Source organism: Mesoplodon bidens (genome assembly GCF_964165515.1).
Source record: "Mesoplodon bidens genome assembly, chromosome: X".
NCBI classification, from domain to species: Eukaryota; Metazoa; Chordata; class Mammalia; order Artiodactyla; family Ziphiidae; genus Mesoplodon; species Mesoplodon bidens.
In genome coordinates this window covers 48,259,188-48,277,774 of record NC_138163.1, presented here as the reverse complement: position 1 = coordinate 48,277,774, position 18,587 = coordinate 48,259,188, and the positions used below count along the sequence as shown (strand labels likewise).

Below are 18,587 nucleotides of genomic sequence, written 5' to 3'. Positions count from 1 at the left end.
AGGAAAGGGCTAAATTTTAAATAGAGTTGTCAAGGGAGGTCTCCCTGAGAAAATAACATTTCACCAGACACCTGATGGATGTGAAGGAGCAAGCCATGTGTTTATCTGAGGAAAGAACGTTCTATGTACAGGAACATCAAGTACAGAGGGCCTAGGCGTGTTTACTTATACATTTGCACTCTGAACTCTAGTTTTAACCAAACAACTCATGATGAATTTTACCAATAATGTTGAAGCTAAACTCACAGCATTCTGTAATTTAGAAAGCAACTCATAATAGTATCAGTAACACACTGATAATGAAGCTATCTTCCTGAAAATATCAGGGTTTCCAACTTCTGATATTTTCTCAATTCTAAAGCATACATTTTTTTTTTTACATTTGCAAGTTGGAATGCATCTTATGGTCAATGGGTACATTAATACAGTGTTTCCTTTTTCATTAAAAAACTGTTACTAAATTGATGGTATGTCTTAGAGTTAGATTTGGTATTAGAATCAAGGAAATGGGATGCCATCGTGTGCACACTGACATGAGTTTTGCAGCATTGCTAAGAGTTCTGAGGTAGCTATACTTATAATACTGAATTGGAATCCACAGTAAGTTCTAGATGGCATGACTATTTTAGTTTATGAATACCAGATTTTAGTAATCCTTAAAAAGCTTTAAGTAGCCCTTAGTTGTTTGTTAAATTAAAGCTATGGAACTTAGTGTCATTTGCCCATAAAAAACAAAGAACGGACTTGCATTTCTGGATCAGTTTACAGCTTAACTGGAAGGACTTGTTTACTTATCATTTGCTCCTACTCCATACTTCAACATTGCTATAAGGCTGAATAGGAGAGATATAGAATCTATGGGACTTGCTGACTAAAATATCAGGGAAGAATGAAAGGGAGCAGTTAAGGATAACTTCTAGGTTTCTGGTTTGGGTGACTGGGTGGAATTCAGAGTTTTCCAGATGTGCTCTGTGCATTTACCCTTGCTCCAGCCAAGATGGTCTCCTTAACTCTGGTCTTTACTTTTGGCTTCTCCTTGTCCTGCCTGAAATACCCTTCTCTCTGTCTATTTAAATGTTACTCATCCTTTAATACCCAGCTCAAACCCTTGACTCTAGGAAGTCTTTTTTTATCCACCCTAGTTGACATTGACTCTCATAAAGAGATAACAGACACAGGTCAGGATTCATGTTGGTTGTTTCCCCATACTGCAACCTTTTCTAGCCCTAATGGTGAGTGATTAAAGTTTTTCTTGTATATTTGAGGACAAATGGAACCGTGTTACTACCATCCCTGACCTTGCTTGAATCTTATATCCTTAAGTCCAAATGGCAGTAAGTGAACCAGTAGTTACCTCTGAATTCTCCTATCCTGTAATGGCACCTGTCATGAATGATGAAGAAAACACCCTACATGTCTTCATTTATGTGACCAGGCTATCCTCTGGATATTGAAATTTAAGCCTTCTGTCATGGGATTGTTATTTCCAGCGGTGGAGATAGATTGCTTCAATTTTTTTTTTTTTACAGTTTTGAAGCTATTTGGCACATGTGCGGATCAAACCAGCAAATCTGGCCACGTTAGCACCATGTACTAACCCACTGCACTTTTAATAAAGTGTGATTTTTCTTTAACAGGTCTGAATCATGAGATAGCAATCAGTGTTGCATTCCTCCCCGAGTATTCTCCAGAAGATGTCCGAACATCTCAAATAGACACATTATTAACCTGCATGAATTACAGCTGTGTGTTTCCCCAGGAATTAACTGGCAATGACAGATTGCAAGGTTCAAAAGCAATTACAGGTAAGACAATCTCAGGATCTTTTCACTCAGAAAATAAAATTAATATTGCAAACAGTCCTAACCTTAAGATGTTTTTATATAAATAGTTCTAGCCTTAACATTTGATATAGTTTAAAGAGTTATTAGGTAAAAGTACCCAAAGACTTATAAATGAGAATATATTTTTAAATAAAATTGGATAGATTAATGGCTCTATTCCAGGCAGGCATTAACTATGTTCTCTTATAATACATTTTTAAATGTAAGTATTCTTTAGACCTAAGTGGTATGCACATGGAGCAGTGCAACTTCTACTCTTCTCTCCTTTTAATTCAGGCCTTTCACCTTATATTTGCCTGAAATCTCAATACCTCCATAGTATAGTAGAGTACAATTGTTTTCTCTTATAAATGTTCAGTTATTCAAGTGCTATGCAATAAATTTCTTCAGGACTGCTAGGAGTGTATGTAAGCCCAGTAGTGAAACCCTTCAACCAACTAATTGTTTAGGCTGCTACATAATATCCTGAACTTTAAATCATTTCTGTATACCAGTAAAATTATGTGTCCAATTATAATTATCCTATTCACTTTCTGTTGTCATTTCTATTTCCTAAGCATGTGGTAAAGTTTCTAGCCATTTTCATTGAGCTTATAAGAATATTACATTTTAAAAAGCTTTAAAGAAAGCCTTTGTTATCTTGGGATTTTTGTGGTGGGTCTTTCTAAGCTAATGAAACCCTTGAGTGGATGTTGTTTTTAAACAAGTCTTATGAGCTGTACCTGATGATGAAGTAGCTTTTGGCAGTAATGGTTACTGCAAACTAAATTGAGTATCTAATTTTGTAAGAGATGAGGTTTTTTATTTTTCCACAGTCCATTTTAAAGATGGTATATTAGTTAACTTGCAATATTACTTCTTACATTTCAGCTCCTTAGACTTACAGTAACCCAGATTTAATAATTAGGGCCCTAATATGTACTTTAAATATTTGTGCACTCATGTTCTTGCTTCCTGCAGTATCCACTTCTGTCACGTTTCTTCTGCTATATGTGTATGTTATTACTGATATAAAAAATCAAGGCAAAATCCTCAGGTATCTACTAGTTGCTAGTGCCAGTAGTCTTCCAGCAGTCACTAACATGGTCAAGTGAAAATACCTGGTACCATTCTGCCAAAGAAGTTAGTATTTGGAACATGAAGGGCAAGAATCACCAGAAAAGTGATGTAATCAAAAGCAAGGTGATTCGTTTTGAACATGGAATACCGTATTTTTCATGACATAATGATAGTGTCCGTTTATCTCTGTGCAAAGCATTGTGCCTGGACATTTTACATAAGTTACAACTAATCCTAACAAGAGACTTTCAAGGTAAACATTATTATCCCCTATTTATAGATGATTAGACTGAAAATCAGAGAGACTCACCAGCATGGGTAACAGCTAGGATCTAAACCCAGATCAGTCTGATTCAAAACATTTCTATTCCCTCCATAATTACAAACTGAAAGATAAAAATATACAGAATAATGTAATGCAGTGGCTTATAGTATAACATTGGTTTCATCTTTTAAACATTTTTATGAACTAGTTTCTTTTTTATTATAAAAGCTATACATGTTCACAATTTAAAAATTCAAACAATACCAAAAGGCACAGGGTAAAAGTGAAAGTTCCCCTCCCTGCCTTTGAAGGTCCATCCCCTTCTGCCAACCCACTCACCCACTCTCTGGAGGTAACCAGTATTCTTTGAATCCTTAAGAAATTATTTTTGCATATAACACTATATTCTGTCTCTCACACACGCATACACAAACATACACACTCTCTCTCTCTTAAGTACACACAAATGGAATTATAATAAACATGGTCTCATAACCTACGTTTTCCTTTTAACACTGTGTTTTGAATAACTTTCATATTAGTATAGAGAGAGCTACCTTTTTCGTTTTAGTAACTATAAATATTCCACTGTGTAGATATACCTGTATTTACTTAATCAGTCCCCTATTGATGGACATTTAGATTGTTTCCAAATGTTTTTGATATTAGCAAACAGTACTGCAATGAGCATATCTATCTGTGTGTGTGTATATAATATAATCTTTGTGCACTTACACATCTGTAGGATGAATTCTTAGATGTCACTGACTCAAAAGATATATGCATTTAAAATTTTGGTAGATACTGTCAAAATGTCCTTCAAAAAGGTTATAACAAGTTACACTTTAACCAAAAGAAAGAGTGCCACTTTACTCACACCCTTAAAAATACTAGGTGTTATCAGTCTTGTTAATCTCTGGCAGACGATAGGCAAAAAAGTATTATATCATTATCTTCATTTGCATATCTTAATTATTCTAAGCTTGAACATCTTCCTATGTTTATTGGCCATTTATATTTTTTCTTTCTATGAACTTTCTATGAGAGCTTTATTTTTTCCATTTTTCCATGAGCATTCTTTTTCTTATAAATTTGTAAGTTCTCTTTGCATATTGAAGAAATTTACCCTTTATTGTGTGTTGCAATACTTTTACCAGTTTGACATTTATTCAGTGGGAATCTTGATATTTTAAGTAATTTTATTTTTATGTACTCAAATATATCAATCTTTCATTTCTATGGCGGCTGGTTTTATGTCATACTCAAAAAGGCATCACTCAGTCCAAGATTTGTGTGTGTGTGTGTGGTACGCAGGCCTCTCACTGTTGTGGCCTCTCCCGTTGTGGAGCACAGGCTCCAGACGTGCAGGTTCAGCGGCCGTGGCTCACGGGCCTAGCCACTCCGCGGCACATGGGATCTTCCCAGACCAGGGCACGAACCCATGTCCCCTGCATCGGCAGGCGGACTCTCAACCACTGCGCGACCAGGGAAGCCCCCAAGATTTTTTTTTTAATTCACTATGTGTTTTTCTGATACTTTTATAGCTTTTTTTTTACTCATATATAATTTGTACTGTGGTAAAATATACATAACGTAAAATTTACCACTTTAACCATTTTTAATTGTACAATTCAGTACATTTACGCTAAGTACATTTACAGTGTTGTGCAACCATCATTGTTACCCATTTTCAGAACATTTTCATCATCCGAAAACAGAAACTCTATACCTGTTAAACAATAACTCCCCACTCCCCCCTCTCCCTAGCTCCTGGTAACCTCTTATTTTACTTTCTGTCCCTATGAATTTGCCTATTCTAGGTATCTCATATAAGTGAAGTAATGCAGTTTTGTCCTTTTGTATCTGGCTTATTCACTTAGTATAATATCCTCAAGATCCATCCATGTTGTAATATATATCAGAATTTCATTTCTTTTTATAACTGAATAATATTCTGTTGAATGTATGTACCACATTTTGTTTATCCATTCATCTGTTGATGGACATTTGGGTTGTTTCCACTTCTTGGCTGTTATGAATAGTTCTGCTCTGAATATTGGTATTCAAGTACCTGTTTAAGAAGTCCCTGCTTTCAATTGTTTTAAGAATATCCCTAGGAGTGGAATTGCTGAGTCATATGGTAGTTCTATATTTAACTTTTTGAGGAGCAACCAAACCATTTTCCACAGCAGCTGCATCATTTTACATTTTCACCAGCAATGCATGAGGATCCCAATTTCTCCACATCCTCGCCAACACATTATTTTCTGTTTGTTTGTTTGTTGATAACAGCCATCCTAAAGCAGTATCTCATTTTGGTTCTGATTTGCATTTCCCTAATTACAAATGATATTGAGCATCTTTTCATGAACTTGTTGGCTATTTGCATATCTTCTTTGGAGAAATGTCGATTTAAGTCCTTTGCCCATTTTTGAATTGGGTTGTTTGGGGGGTTTTTTGCTTTTGATGATATGGCTTCATTTTTATAATTTAAAATTTTAATCCATTTGGAATTTTATTTTGGTATAGAGAATGAGATAAGGATCCAGCTTAATGTTTTTCCAAGGGATTAGCCATAGTTCCCAAATCATTTATTGAATAATATTTACTGTTATGGTGTTGTAATTGGTATTATATTTAACTATGAAGTACAAGGAGATATATATATATATATATATATATATATATATATATATATATATATATATATATATATATATACACACACATACATATACACACATATATATATCCCACCTCTTTGAAAGCATTGTTTTCATTGATAAACATTTCAGAAGCATAACATGATATGGAAAGGTTTTAACACATGTAAGAAATAATTTTATTATTCTCTAGATAATCAGAGTTTCCGATATTATTTTCAGAGGCAGGAATACCACACTGTATTACAAGATAGGTTAGACTGTGCTGCAGTACAAAGCAATTCCTAAGTCTCAGTGACTTAATACAGTAGTAATTTATTTCTTGCTTAAGTCAAGTCTGATGCAATCAGTTATTAGCTTTCTCCCCAGCAGTGATTCAGGAATCCAGCATGCTTCCATCCTGTTGCACCTCCAACAGGAACAAATGGCTTCTAGGGTTGTCTAGGCAGAGGAAGAAAGAGATGAAGGAGACACTGACTTTTAATTTTGTTGGACCCAAACTGCCACATCATTTCTGCTCACAATCTCATTTGTCAGAACTTATTTACATGATCCCAAGCTAACTACAAGGGAGGCCAGGACACTTTGTCTCCCATGTGACCATGAAGAGGAAATGGAGTGGCAAACACACAGCATTGCCTTTGTCACACTCACCTTCTGCATATGTGATGTTCCTAAAAATGTACAATTTTAGTACTTCCAACATTTTAAAGTGACATGTAGAGAAATTCATTTTATAGGTAAAATCTATAATCCTTTTAAAACAATTCCTTTGTAATATAAATAATAATATTTTAATTTAATACTAGGTTTTCTTAAGTAGAAAATTATGGTTGCTGGCATTTAATTAAGTGCTTACTATGTGTCAGCTACCATCCTAAATGTTTTACATGCATTTAATCCTCACAACAGCCTATGATATAGGTACTAGATGAGCAGATTGAGGCGCAGATAGGTTGTCATTTACACAAGTAGGCAGAGTTACCTAAACAGAAGGCTTAATTATACGTTATGTTGCAGGTACTACGTAAGTCATTATTTGTAGAATGATATGATGACAATTAGAATTATTAAGGTTTGGGTTTCTGCTGTTAGCATCAAATCTGAAGATCTTGAAATCTTTCCAAAGCATCTGGATTAAAGTCCATCCCATTCAAAGAAGAAGAAAACTATATAGTACCAGCAGTTGTTATTATATTCATTGTGCTTTAGTGAACTTGCACAATTTTAAATCATTCATCAGATTTTGTGACATGCCTAGCAGATGTGGCTGTCCTGTGCAGCTAATGAAGCCTAAGTGTGAGGAGCTCTCACTTGTGTAAATCCCTTCCACAGCCCTTCTGGGTTTGTGTGTGTGTGTGTGTGTGTGTGTGTTGTTGTTGTTGTATTTTGTTTTCTCTTTCATAAAGAGGGCCCCCAAATAGTATACCTTTCAAGCCCCACAAAATCTAGATCCACTACTGGCCCTTGGTCACAATTTTATAGAGATGTAGCTCTAGCACAAAAGGTTAAGAGCCCATGTCTTGATGCCAGACTGTCTGGATTAGAATCACCCTGTGACTTCGCTTAAGTTACCTAACCTCTAAATGTTTTAGCTTTCTCATGTTTAAAATGAGGTCTTTGTCATGTGTAACCACTGGAGTCTGTGATACAGTAGCTTGGTAGTGGTCAGTTAGTGTTTTGAAAGAGATTCCATAAATACCATTTTAGCCAAGAAGAAGAAGAAAAGAAAAACATTACTTTCTCACTTTTTGCAGATTGTCTCTGTGTTGTGGCACCCCTTCAGTGCTTAGCCAAGATGTTTATGACTCTGTCTTAGCCCTCACTTCCTGCTCTACAGAGACTGATGGTCAGCCAGAGGTGAACAATGAGAGTTTTCTTAGGCCTTTTCTGAACATACATCCAGCACTGGGCATATATGTGGCCTTCTTGATTCCTTGGAATACACAGGAGCTCTTAAAAGCCCATATTCCCCCACATATCTCTTTTCCCAGCCCCTTCCTCCCAAGGCTTTTTGGTCTGTCTATTGCTTGTCCCAACTTTATACCCTGCCCTATCTGCTCTGACAAATGCTTTTGCCTTTATATGCTTTTAACAAAAGGGAAAGCTACCCTAGTCATGGGATGCTCCAAATTGGGTGAAACACAAGCAAGCTCTTGCATCTGACCTTGAGGGAGCTGCGTGACAGGTTAAAATACACAACCACATCTTTGAGAATAAGGTCTGCGTAGCTCCCTCTGGTGCTAGCAACCTGCACCAAGAGTATGAGCTGCCATCTTCATGGCTGCTACTGATCTGGGGAGTAGGTGGGCAACTTAAAACACCACAGCACACTCTTACCACAGTGCAGCAGCTTCATTCATCATTAATCTTTCACCACGTTGTTAAGTTTTTATCTCGATTCCAGAGTTCTGGAAAAGTTGATCTGAGAGTTTTTTGCCAGCTTATAAGTTGCTTTAGTGGAGGAACAGAGCCCTGAAATTCTGTACCCTGCCATTTTCATCAGTGTCACTCACCCGATCCATTCTTGATAAAGCTCTTAAGAATATCCAAAGCTAAGTGTTAGTTAATAAAGCCACTTAAAAGGAAACATACTTTAAAAGAAGCTTCTTTTTTAAAATTTTGCTTTATGTCTTGTAAATTTTGCAAATAATTGATGATTGAATTTCAAAATAGAAAAATTTATCTTTGTATTTCCTTGAACGGTAGTAAGCAGTTGTTTACTTGGCACCTAAATGACCTTGAAAATATGTAGATTTACTTTGCTCCACTAAATAAATAAATAAACAAACAAATAAATAAGGCTTTGGAGTAACAGCCTGTATCTTGACATTTTTGGTAGCATCTGTTTGATGTATTCACTGTTATTGGCAGAAATTACTATATTATAACTTTGATGAATGTGTGTGATGAATTGGAGGGAAGAGGGAGAAGATGAGAGACACTGTTAATTATAAGAAAAAAATCAGCTTATGTGATACTAAATCCAAGTAAATATTTAACTATTTTACAATACTTACCATCTGCTTTTTACTTTTAGGTGATATTATAAAAGCAACAACTGAATTGGATAAAGTGCATATCGTCGGTATCTTGGATATCTGTAATTTAGGTAACGGTAAAACAGAAGTCTATTTGCACAAAATTTATAGACCAGATAAAACTTCTTAAAAATTGGAAGATGAAATTATTAAAGGTTATAAAGAGGGCATTGCTTTAAGGATATTCTGTCATTTTGTTGGTAATTTCAGTAACTGTTTCTCAGAAAGAATATTACATACACTCTAAAGTTAAGTGGTTTTATGTTCATCTTGTATTTGGAGCTAACACACTTCATTTTAAATTCATTCTTTGGAAAGGTCATTGAAACAATTTGTGTGTATCAAGAAAGTTCATCTTCTTTCTATATGACTGTTATCTTGACTTGTGATAATTTGTGTTCACTGTTCTATTTGTGAAGTATACTTTTATTCTAAAGCCTCAGCATAAAGCATCCCAACTTAAGAGTAACTTTTCATGGACATTTAACATCCTTCTATTTTTATTCGGCTATAATGGGGAATTTTGAATTGCTGATTTGAGAATTAAATTCTCCTAAAGTGGTCAACCTGAATTTCTCAAAACCAAGGTAGTTTCTGTCATTTTCAAAAGCACACATGGATTGTTATGTTCCATTTGCCTTGGTCTTAAGTTTGGTCAGCTGTACAAAGAGCATGCTAAATTAAAGTGTTTTAAGGTTTTCTACTCCCTAATGTGACTTCATATCCTTTGAATTTCTAAATGTTTTGACCGGTGTGTGGTCTTAAAGCCAGAGGCTACAGTATGTCTGTATTCTTTCTATGTTCATTTGTAATTTTGCTACATGTAATGTGAGTTTAAATAGTGAAAATTTATCTGAAATTAACATTTTAAGTGCTCATATTGAAAGTATAAAAGAGTAGCTAAGGGAATTGATTTTATTCTGATTGTCTATCTTACTTCATTTTAACTGTAAATGGCCATTCCACATGTGCAAGATTCTGTGATTGACATCTACGTGGTTAGTTAGATGAGCCAAAATGACCATCACTTGAGTTAAAAAGTACTGTTTCGGGCTTCCCCAGTGGCACAGTGGTTGAGAGTCCACCTGCCGATGCAGGGGACGTGGGTTCGTGCCCTGGACCGGGAGGATCACACATGCCGCGGCGTGGCTGGGCCCGTGAGCCATGGCCGCTGGGCCTGCGCGTCCGGAGCCTTGCTCTGCAACGGGAGAGGCCACAACAGTGAGAGACCCGTGTTCCACAAAAAAAAAAAGTACTGTTTTAAGATGAATCTGATTGTAGTTAAGCTATTAACTTGTAGGCTTCCTTCTAGCCCTGTGGTTCTGTAATTTCATATTCTATACATTTTGTTTTGTTTTGTTTTGTTTTTTTGCGGTGTGCAGGCCTCTCACTGTTGTGGCCTCTCCCGCTGCGGAGCACAGGCTCCGGACGCGCAGGCCCAGCAGCCATGGCCCACGGGCCCAGCCGCTCCGCGGCACGTGGGATCCTCCCAGACCGGGGCACGAACCCATGTCCCCTGCATTGGCAAGCAGACTCTCAACCACTGCGCCACCAGGGAAGCCCCATGTTCTATACATTTTAAATGTGTTGGGCATCAGGAACCTAAAGACAGATGCTACAGCTTTCTCATAAACTTGTTCGATCTTTTGTTCTTTAAAATTGTGTTTAAACATTAATTAAAATAGGGAATCCTTCTCATGTTAAAATTTTGACTGTATTATTAAAGAAGTTAAAACCTATCTAATTTTGAATGTATTTGATGTTTTTCCTTCATATTTTTGGCCTATGTTAGACCTACACGTGCTTGCTAAATGAGTGAATATGATTCTTCCATCTGGGTTGAAAACTGTTGTTTATCAAACAGAATCTGGGCTTTCGTATTAAGCTATTATAACTTTAACAGGCAATTCAGTTTTAGTGCCTCATAAAAGTTGGAGAAGGGAAAAAGTTAATACTTAAATGGCTATTGACTGAAAAACTCAGGCCGAGATTGCAAAACTACACACTTTAACAGGTGTAATTTCTGTTCTTATATTGAATGAGAAATATGAACTCATTATTAAGATTTAGGGTCTTGGGCTTCCCTGGTGGCACAGTGGTTAAGAATCTGCCTGCCTATGCAGGAGACACGGGTTCAAGCCCTGGCCTGGGAAGATCCCACATGCCACAGAGCAACTAAGCCCGTGTGCCACAACTACTGAAGCCTGGGTGCCTAGAGCCCATGCTGCACAACAAGAGAAGCCACCACAATGAGAAGCCCACGCACCTCAATGAAGAGTAGCCCCTGCTCGCCACAACTAGAGGAAGCCTGTGCACAGCAACGAAGACCCAATACAGCCAAAAATAAATAAATAAATTAATTAATTAATTAAAAAAAAGATTTAGGATCTTTAAAAACAACTTCCATGGCAATTTGTTTTATATTATAGTAATGTTTCTATCCAAATTTGGAGTTAAACATCTGTGTCCACATTTCCAGTTTATGGCAAAATTGGATAGCTACTGTGGCAGTTTCCTAAGAAAAATAGCAAACTACATCAGAAGACCTTATCTTCAAGTGACAATATGTGTTGATTCTTTCCAAAGCAACACAAATATACTACTGTGGTGTCACTTTTTTATTAACAAATCAGTTAGTAAATTATGAAATATTACATAGTCTACCACAAGACCACAATCTTTCACTGAAGTTTCTAATTTTAGATGGTACATGAGATCTACACATTGAAATACTTTGATAAACTATTAAAAGAAGAATCTGAGTACATGTTTATCCTGCCACTTTTCTTTGTTGGAATTATCCTGCACTAATTTTATTCATATTAGGACAAGGTCTTTTTTAAAAATTTGAAACCCTTATTTGGTGACACTAATAATATTTGTTGTTTTTAGCTAGATACCTTCTGCCAACATGGACTATAGATTATAACCAATTCTATTATTCTGAAGTCATTTATATGGTTTATAATTGAGCTGGTTGCTATTTTACTAGTTACCTTTTCAGGTACAGTTCCTTTTTTTTTTTAAGCATTGCTACCCATGAATTTGCAGGTAAATCGATGGGAGGTGAAATATGTATTACTCAGTACAGCTTATTTCAGTAATCTGTTGTTTTTAGTAAGGAAATTTTAGGGAAAAGTGTTAAAATGAATACATAAAACTAGATTTGGGGATTATCTGAAGATTTCAGTTATTTGAGATTATATTTGAGTCAAGTCATATTACATTAGTGTCACATCTCCAAAATGGAAACATTAGATAAAAACTTATCTCTTGGTCTAGGTCACACCACCCACTAAATATTATCCCTCATTCTTACATTGTTATGTTGATACCACTTCCAGCCCTAAGTTTTGCTTTCCTTTATACTAAAGAAATAAAAAGTAGATTTTGAAAAAATAGATTTAAAGCTAACCACAGGTCTGTCCCTAAATCCCTGTGGAACTTTAAGGAAAGCCACTTAAACTGCTTGGCCTTAGTTTTCTTATCTGTAAAATTTGCAAAATAATGGTCCCATCCAATTGTATGATTCTTTTGGTATGTTAATATAGTTATTAGAACAGTAAAAATGCCTTTGTGTTATTATCATGTGTGTCATGAAAATGTGGTTTTCTATGAAGAACATTTTAAAGTTATGATTAGACCATTATCAATTATAGCAGCTCATTATAACAAAAAAATTGAAATATTTAAATCCCAGTTATTTTTATTGCTAATGTTCTTCCTAATTTGTTGCCTTTTCAGTGATTGATACATATATGTATTTTTTTTCAGAACAGAAATCTGAAATATTTTAGGTGTTTTTAATCATATGCACATTTTCATTGAAAATCAAGTAACCCTTTTTTTAAAAATTTGAGTACTTCTGATGCTATTCTGAGATTATTGCATGTGACTTCTAGTCGCTTAAGATCTAGGAGTTGCCCCTAACAACGTTTTTAATATCTGTTTTGTAGATAGGAAACTGAAACAGAAAAAGACTAAATGATTTAATGTAAAATTGTCAAGGCGGGCTTCCCTGGTGGCGCAGTGGTTGAGAGTCCACCTGTCAATGCAGGGTCACGGGTTCGTGCCCCCGTCCGGGAAGATCCCACATGCCGCGGAGCGGCTAGGCCCGTGAGCCATGGCCACTGAGCCTGTGTGTCCGGAGCCTGTGCTCCACAATGGGAGAGGAGGCCACAACAGTGAGAGGCCCACGTACCGCAAAAAAAAAAAAAAAAAAAAATTGTCAAGGCAATTAAATTTTAAGGTTGGGCTTATAACTCCAATGTTTGTTTCTTTAAACTCTAATTTGAGCACAAAGTAAAACGTTTGAATAATAATAAATTTTCACCTAGTAGATTACTGTGAGATAAACTTCTCTAAATCCTGGGGCTCATAAAATAATGAGCCCAGTTATTGCAGCATATATCCAAGGTATTTGAATGCCCACTCTATGGCAAGCACTGGGTTTGCACTAGGAACACAATACAATACAAGCAAAAACAGACATGGCCCCTACTGTCATAAAGCTTACAGTGCTGTGGAGGAGAAAGACATTCAAATAATTGCACAAATAAATAAGATAAATTTCACAAAGGAAGCTGGCAGGGTGCATTGGGAAAGTTTTTCCTGAGGAAGTGAACTTGAGGTGAAAAAGCCTTGCAGCCCAACGTGTGCTTGAGAACTTGAATGAGAACTGATATGGCTGGAGTGTGGAAAGTAGGATACAAGACGAGACAAACAGACAAGCAAAGGCTCTTGCAAATTACACAGAGCTTTATAGTCCATGGTAAGGATTTTAGTATGTATCTTCAGAGCACTAGGAAGCCATTAAGTGGTTTGTGGCCAGTGATATGCCTTGATTCGATTCATGTTTTAGAGTGGTCACTGTCTCCTGGAAGGAGAATGGATTATAAGAAGGTTAGCAGAGACTGCTAGCTGTACCCTAATACCTATTCTATAGTAATAGTTCTTCTCTCCATGTTTAGCTAAGCACATGGCTACCTAGAATAAAGAATACTTTTCCTTGCTTCCTTTGTAGCTGGATATGGCCTTGTAACTATTTCTTTTATTTGGCTTGGGCTAATACTAAAAGTAATTTCTTTTGAACATACACCAAGTCAGAGTCACCCAAGGCAGAATTGGAAGTTGCTATGAATAATCAAGGGGTACCTGTATTCTATTAGAAACACAGCCCTGTACTTCCTCATCTTTATTTTTTATTTTTAATTAATTAATTAATTAATTTTGGCTGCGTTGGGTCTTCGTTGCTGCACGTGCGGGCTTCCTCTAGTTGCGGCGAGCAGGGGCTACTCTTCGTTGCGGTGCGCGGGCTTCTTATTGTGGCGGCTTCTCTTGTTGCAGAGCACGGGCTCTAGGCACACGGGCTTCAGTAGTTGTGGCACGCAGGCTCTAGAGCGCAGTCTCAGTAGTTTTGGCTCAAGGGCTCTAGAGCGCAGGCTCAGTAGTTTTGGCTCACGGGCTCTAGAGCGCAGGCTCAGTAGTTGTGGTGCCCGGGTTTAGCTGCTCCACGGCACGTGGGATCTTCCCGGACCAGGGCTCAAACCCGTGTTCCCTGCATTGGCAGGCGGATTCTTAACCACTGCGCCACCAGGGAAGTCCTCGTCATCTTTAAATGGTAGGTTTGCCATAGCTGTTATTCAATCATATGGAAAAAATTGAAATGTTCCTTGCTTAAGAGATGAGTGATTCACTTCTCTATGCCTTAATTAATATTGTGTACCTTTGCTAAGATACTTAATATTTATTAAGGTACAAGTAGTTGAAAAAGTCCAGTAGTTTTAAATGTTTGAAACATAACAGTGGTTCTCAAACTTAGCTTCATATTAGTATCACCTGGGGAGTTTTAAAAATGACTGTGCCTGGGCTTCCCTGGTGGCACAGTGGTTAGGAATCCGCCTGCCAATGCAGGGGACACGGGTTTGAGCCCTGGTTCAGGAAGATCCCACATGCTGCAGAGCAGCTAGGCCCGTGCGCCACAACTACTAAGCCTGCGCTCTAGAGCCCACGCACCTAGAGCTGGTGCTCCGCGACAAGAGAGGCCACCACAGTGAGAGGCCTGCGCAGGGCAGTGAAGAGTAGACCCCGTTCACCACAACTAAAAAAAGAAAGCCCACGTGCTGCAATGAAGACCCAACGCAGCCAAAAATAAATAAATTAATTAATTAGTTAGTTAATTTTAAAAAATTACTATGCCTACGTGCCACCCCCACCCCAGGTTTCTGATTGGAGTGTAGCCTGGGCGTCAAGAGAGTCAACATCTCCCCCAGATGATTCTAATGTGCAGACAAGTTTGAAAACCACTGGTATATAGTCCTGTTTCAAGCACTTGTTAGTTTTATTAGAGATCAAGCTTCACCCAGTACTTTGAACTTACCTCCTATCTAGGTGCTATAGTTTCATCTGCTCTCGATGCAGCTTCCTCTTCAATTGTTCTGATAAGGAAAAATTAAAAATTGATAGTTTTGAAATAACTTTCATTTTCATAGAGTTCTAGCATGGCAGATCTGGAAAAGACTTGATAGATAAATTTTAAACCAATCTCTTTCATTGTGTAAAAGAAGAAAAAGTCCAGGAGAGGTTATTATTTTCCTGAGGACATAACACTAGCTGTTGCAGTGTCAGCATTTGCACAACCTTTTGGGGTTTTTTTTGTTTTGTTTTGGTTTGGTTTTTTTGCGGTACACGGGCCTCTCACTGTTGTGGCCTCTCCCATTGCGGAGCACAGGCTCCGGACGCGCAGGCTCAGCGTCCATGGCTCACAGGCCCAGCCACTCCACGGCATGTGGGATCTTCCCGGACCGGGGCACGAACCCGTGTGCCCTGCATCGGCAGGCAGACTCTCAACCACTGTGCTACCAGGGAAGCCCAACCTTTTGGTTTTTAAGATAACTTCAGAAAAGTTCAGAGAACCACCTAAAGTACAAATAAAACATCAGACCTTTATAGATTGGAAGTTGAAGCACGATGAGGTTGAAATAAAATGACAGCAGCTAATCTGTCAAAACTACAACTAGGACTTCCCTGGTGGTGCAGTGGTTAAGAAAACCCGCCTGCCAATGCAGGGGACACGGGTTCGATCCCTGATCCGGGAAGATCCCACATGCTGCGGAGCAACTAAGCCCGTGTGCTCAGTAGAGCCTGCGCTCTAGAGTCCGTGAGCCACAACTACTGAGCTCACACGCCACAACTACTGAAGCCTGAGTGCCTAGAGCCTGCGCTCCGCAACAAGAGAAGCTACCGCAATGAGAAGCTCGCACATCACAATAAAGAGTAGCCCCCACTCACCGCAACTAGAGAAAGCCCACGTGCAGCCAAAAATAAATTAATTAATTAAAAAAAAACTACAACTAGATCCCGTACTATTCATCATGTACAACTTGTACGATCTAAAGTTCTTAAATTGTAAAGTGTGTAAGAATCACCTGGAGAGTTATTTAAAATGTGAATTCCTATATATATTCCTCCAATTTTGATTCAGGCTGACTGGTAGTAGGACCCAGGAATCTTCACTTTTAATAAACTTCCAAGTGAGTCTAATGTAGGTATTCCACAGTCAAAATTTTAAAAACACTGAATAAGTACTAGACCACTCACCCCCCTCCCTAGCAAATTACCTTAAGACTTAACTGGAAAATTGCACTGATGGGTATTTATCGTTCTAGGACTAATTTTACTTAACTGTAAAATTTTAAAAAACAATCTAAAATTATCTTTGTAAGTTATGACTCTGTGAAAGCCATACAAGGAGACATAAAAGCACTTACATACAAGGTATATAATGCTGGTTACCATACAAAGTCATGCACTTCAACCTTCAGAGCAATTTAAAATAGTTTAGTGAAGTTCACCAGCACTGCCACAAAGTGTTATGGAAAGTTGCCATTTTAAAAGCATATAATGATGTTGCTTTAGAAGCAATTTAATAACTGGTAGAGAAGGTTAACTCAAATTTCTACAACTTTACTAGTGAATTGCCTGTTGAATGCTGATGTTGAATTTATCACAGATGTCTATTAGCAATTAGCAGGCTAATTATTTTGACAATAACACTTCTGTTTTCAGTTTGATAGTTTTCTTTATCTAGTGAATACAGTCTTTATTATGAGTTTAAACGTCGTTGATAGTGCTAATAGCAAAATAATAAACTGTTTGCGTTTACTCTGAAATAGACCATAAGCTAATACACAAGACCTTTAAGCTTTTCATGAATAATTATTGTGATTACTGTGTGTAAGTTGTTACTAATACCAGGTACTGTGAGGGAGATATGAGTCATCAGCAACTGTAACCAGATAAAAAGATTCATATTTCTATTGTGCATCTGCTGAGATTTATCCATCAGGTTCTACTGCAGATTCCATGAACTCTCCTCTGCTGTTAACTGTTGGTTCCCACTTTCAGGGTTCACTCCAACGCTAATACCTCAGATGCCCAAGAACGGACAAGAAGTGTGTGTGGGGTAAAATAGCTTTATTGATCATGTCCTTCAACAATGTTTCCTATTTTCTGTTGTCCTGTCCCCTTGACTCTAGTGGTATTCCTTATTTCAGACTATTTTCCTTGGACTTCAGGCTACCATTGTGTCTGCCTTCCTTTTGACCTGGTGTCTTTCTGCTTCTCTGACAGCCTGTTGCCTATTTGTGTAGTTTGCTGACTCTTGGCCCAGTCAGATTCCTGATATCTCTGTTTGTCTTTTTGTCCATTCATCTACTCCTTCACTAGCCCCTGATTCACTTTGTTATAAAGCAGAATCTAACACACCATTGTAAAGCAATTATACTCCAATACACATGTTAAAAAAAGAATATATTAAAAAAGAATGCAAAAAAAACCCAAAACAGAGCTTACAGTAAAGGAAGCGATGAAATAACTAAAGCTGTCTACACATTTGAAAGAACTAGAATTAAAAATTTTACATGTTAAAATATAAACCTTGAACAGTCTTTTGTTAGAGTATAACACATGGGACATAAAAATTAATGGAATTCATCAACAGATATTTGAGTGCCCACCATGGGCAAGGCCTTGTACTTGAAAGGATCTCTAGGGACTGGAATATGTTTCCTTTTCAATGAATAAACAAAGGTAGCAGAAGATGTTCCTTGGGGAGCCTGTTAAGAAAAATTCCACAAAGAAATAAGAGAAAAAAAGGCTGTGAAATCAATTCTACCAATGCCGTAGCAATTAAAATGATGGATCTTAACTTACTTCTGGCTGAACTGGTTGATAGCATTATTTCAGCAGGGCTTGGAAAACCAGTTTGGTGTTTTAGATGATCTGAGAGAGGTGACTTTCATTTTGTCACATGGTAATCCCAAGAGTCCAGTTCCTCATTCCAATCCACTCCATGTTTATGAAAGTTCATTAGCTGGAACAGTAAGAAGAAAAAAATGTCAGTGAAGGAAGTCATCCAGTCCTGATAAGTTGACATGTATAATAAAGTTGATGGTGTTATTTATTGCTAAGGTAGTCCTGGTTAAGGGTTACATGTGTGTACAGTTGGAGGAGGGGCAGGCAAAACGGAATGTAGCTAAGTAAAGTGAAATAGAGCTGATGTATTCAGAGCTTACGTTGCTAGAGGTGAGATCAGTTACCTACTTGCAGCTGAAATTTCAAACTTCTGCTTAGTGGGGACCTGAGTGGACAAATGGTGACTGATAGTTGGAAATATCAGCAGACATCTTAAATTTTATGCTCAAATGAATGAGCA

General features: G+C 37.4%; 1 protein-coding gene across 1 annotated transcript in view; it reads left to right on the top strand.

Annotated features, from left to right (window-relative positions):
* RADX (RPA1 related single stranded DNA binding protein, X-linked) overlaps positions 1 to 9,002 on the top strand; it is a gene marked incomplete at its 3' end in the record, with an annotated part of 68,470 nt that extends 59,468 nt beyond the window's left edge. The window contains 2 exon segments of the mRNA XM_081221989.1: positions 1,638 to 1,805; positions 8,872 to 9,002. Coding sequence (XP_081078115.1) covers positions 1,638 to 1,805; positions 8,872 to 9,002 — 299 coding nt within the window.
* Between the last annotated feature and the right edge of the window lie 9,585 nt (positions 9,003 to 18,587).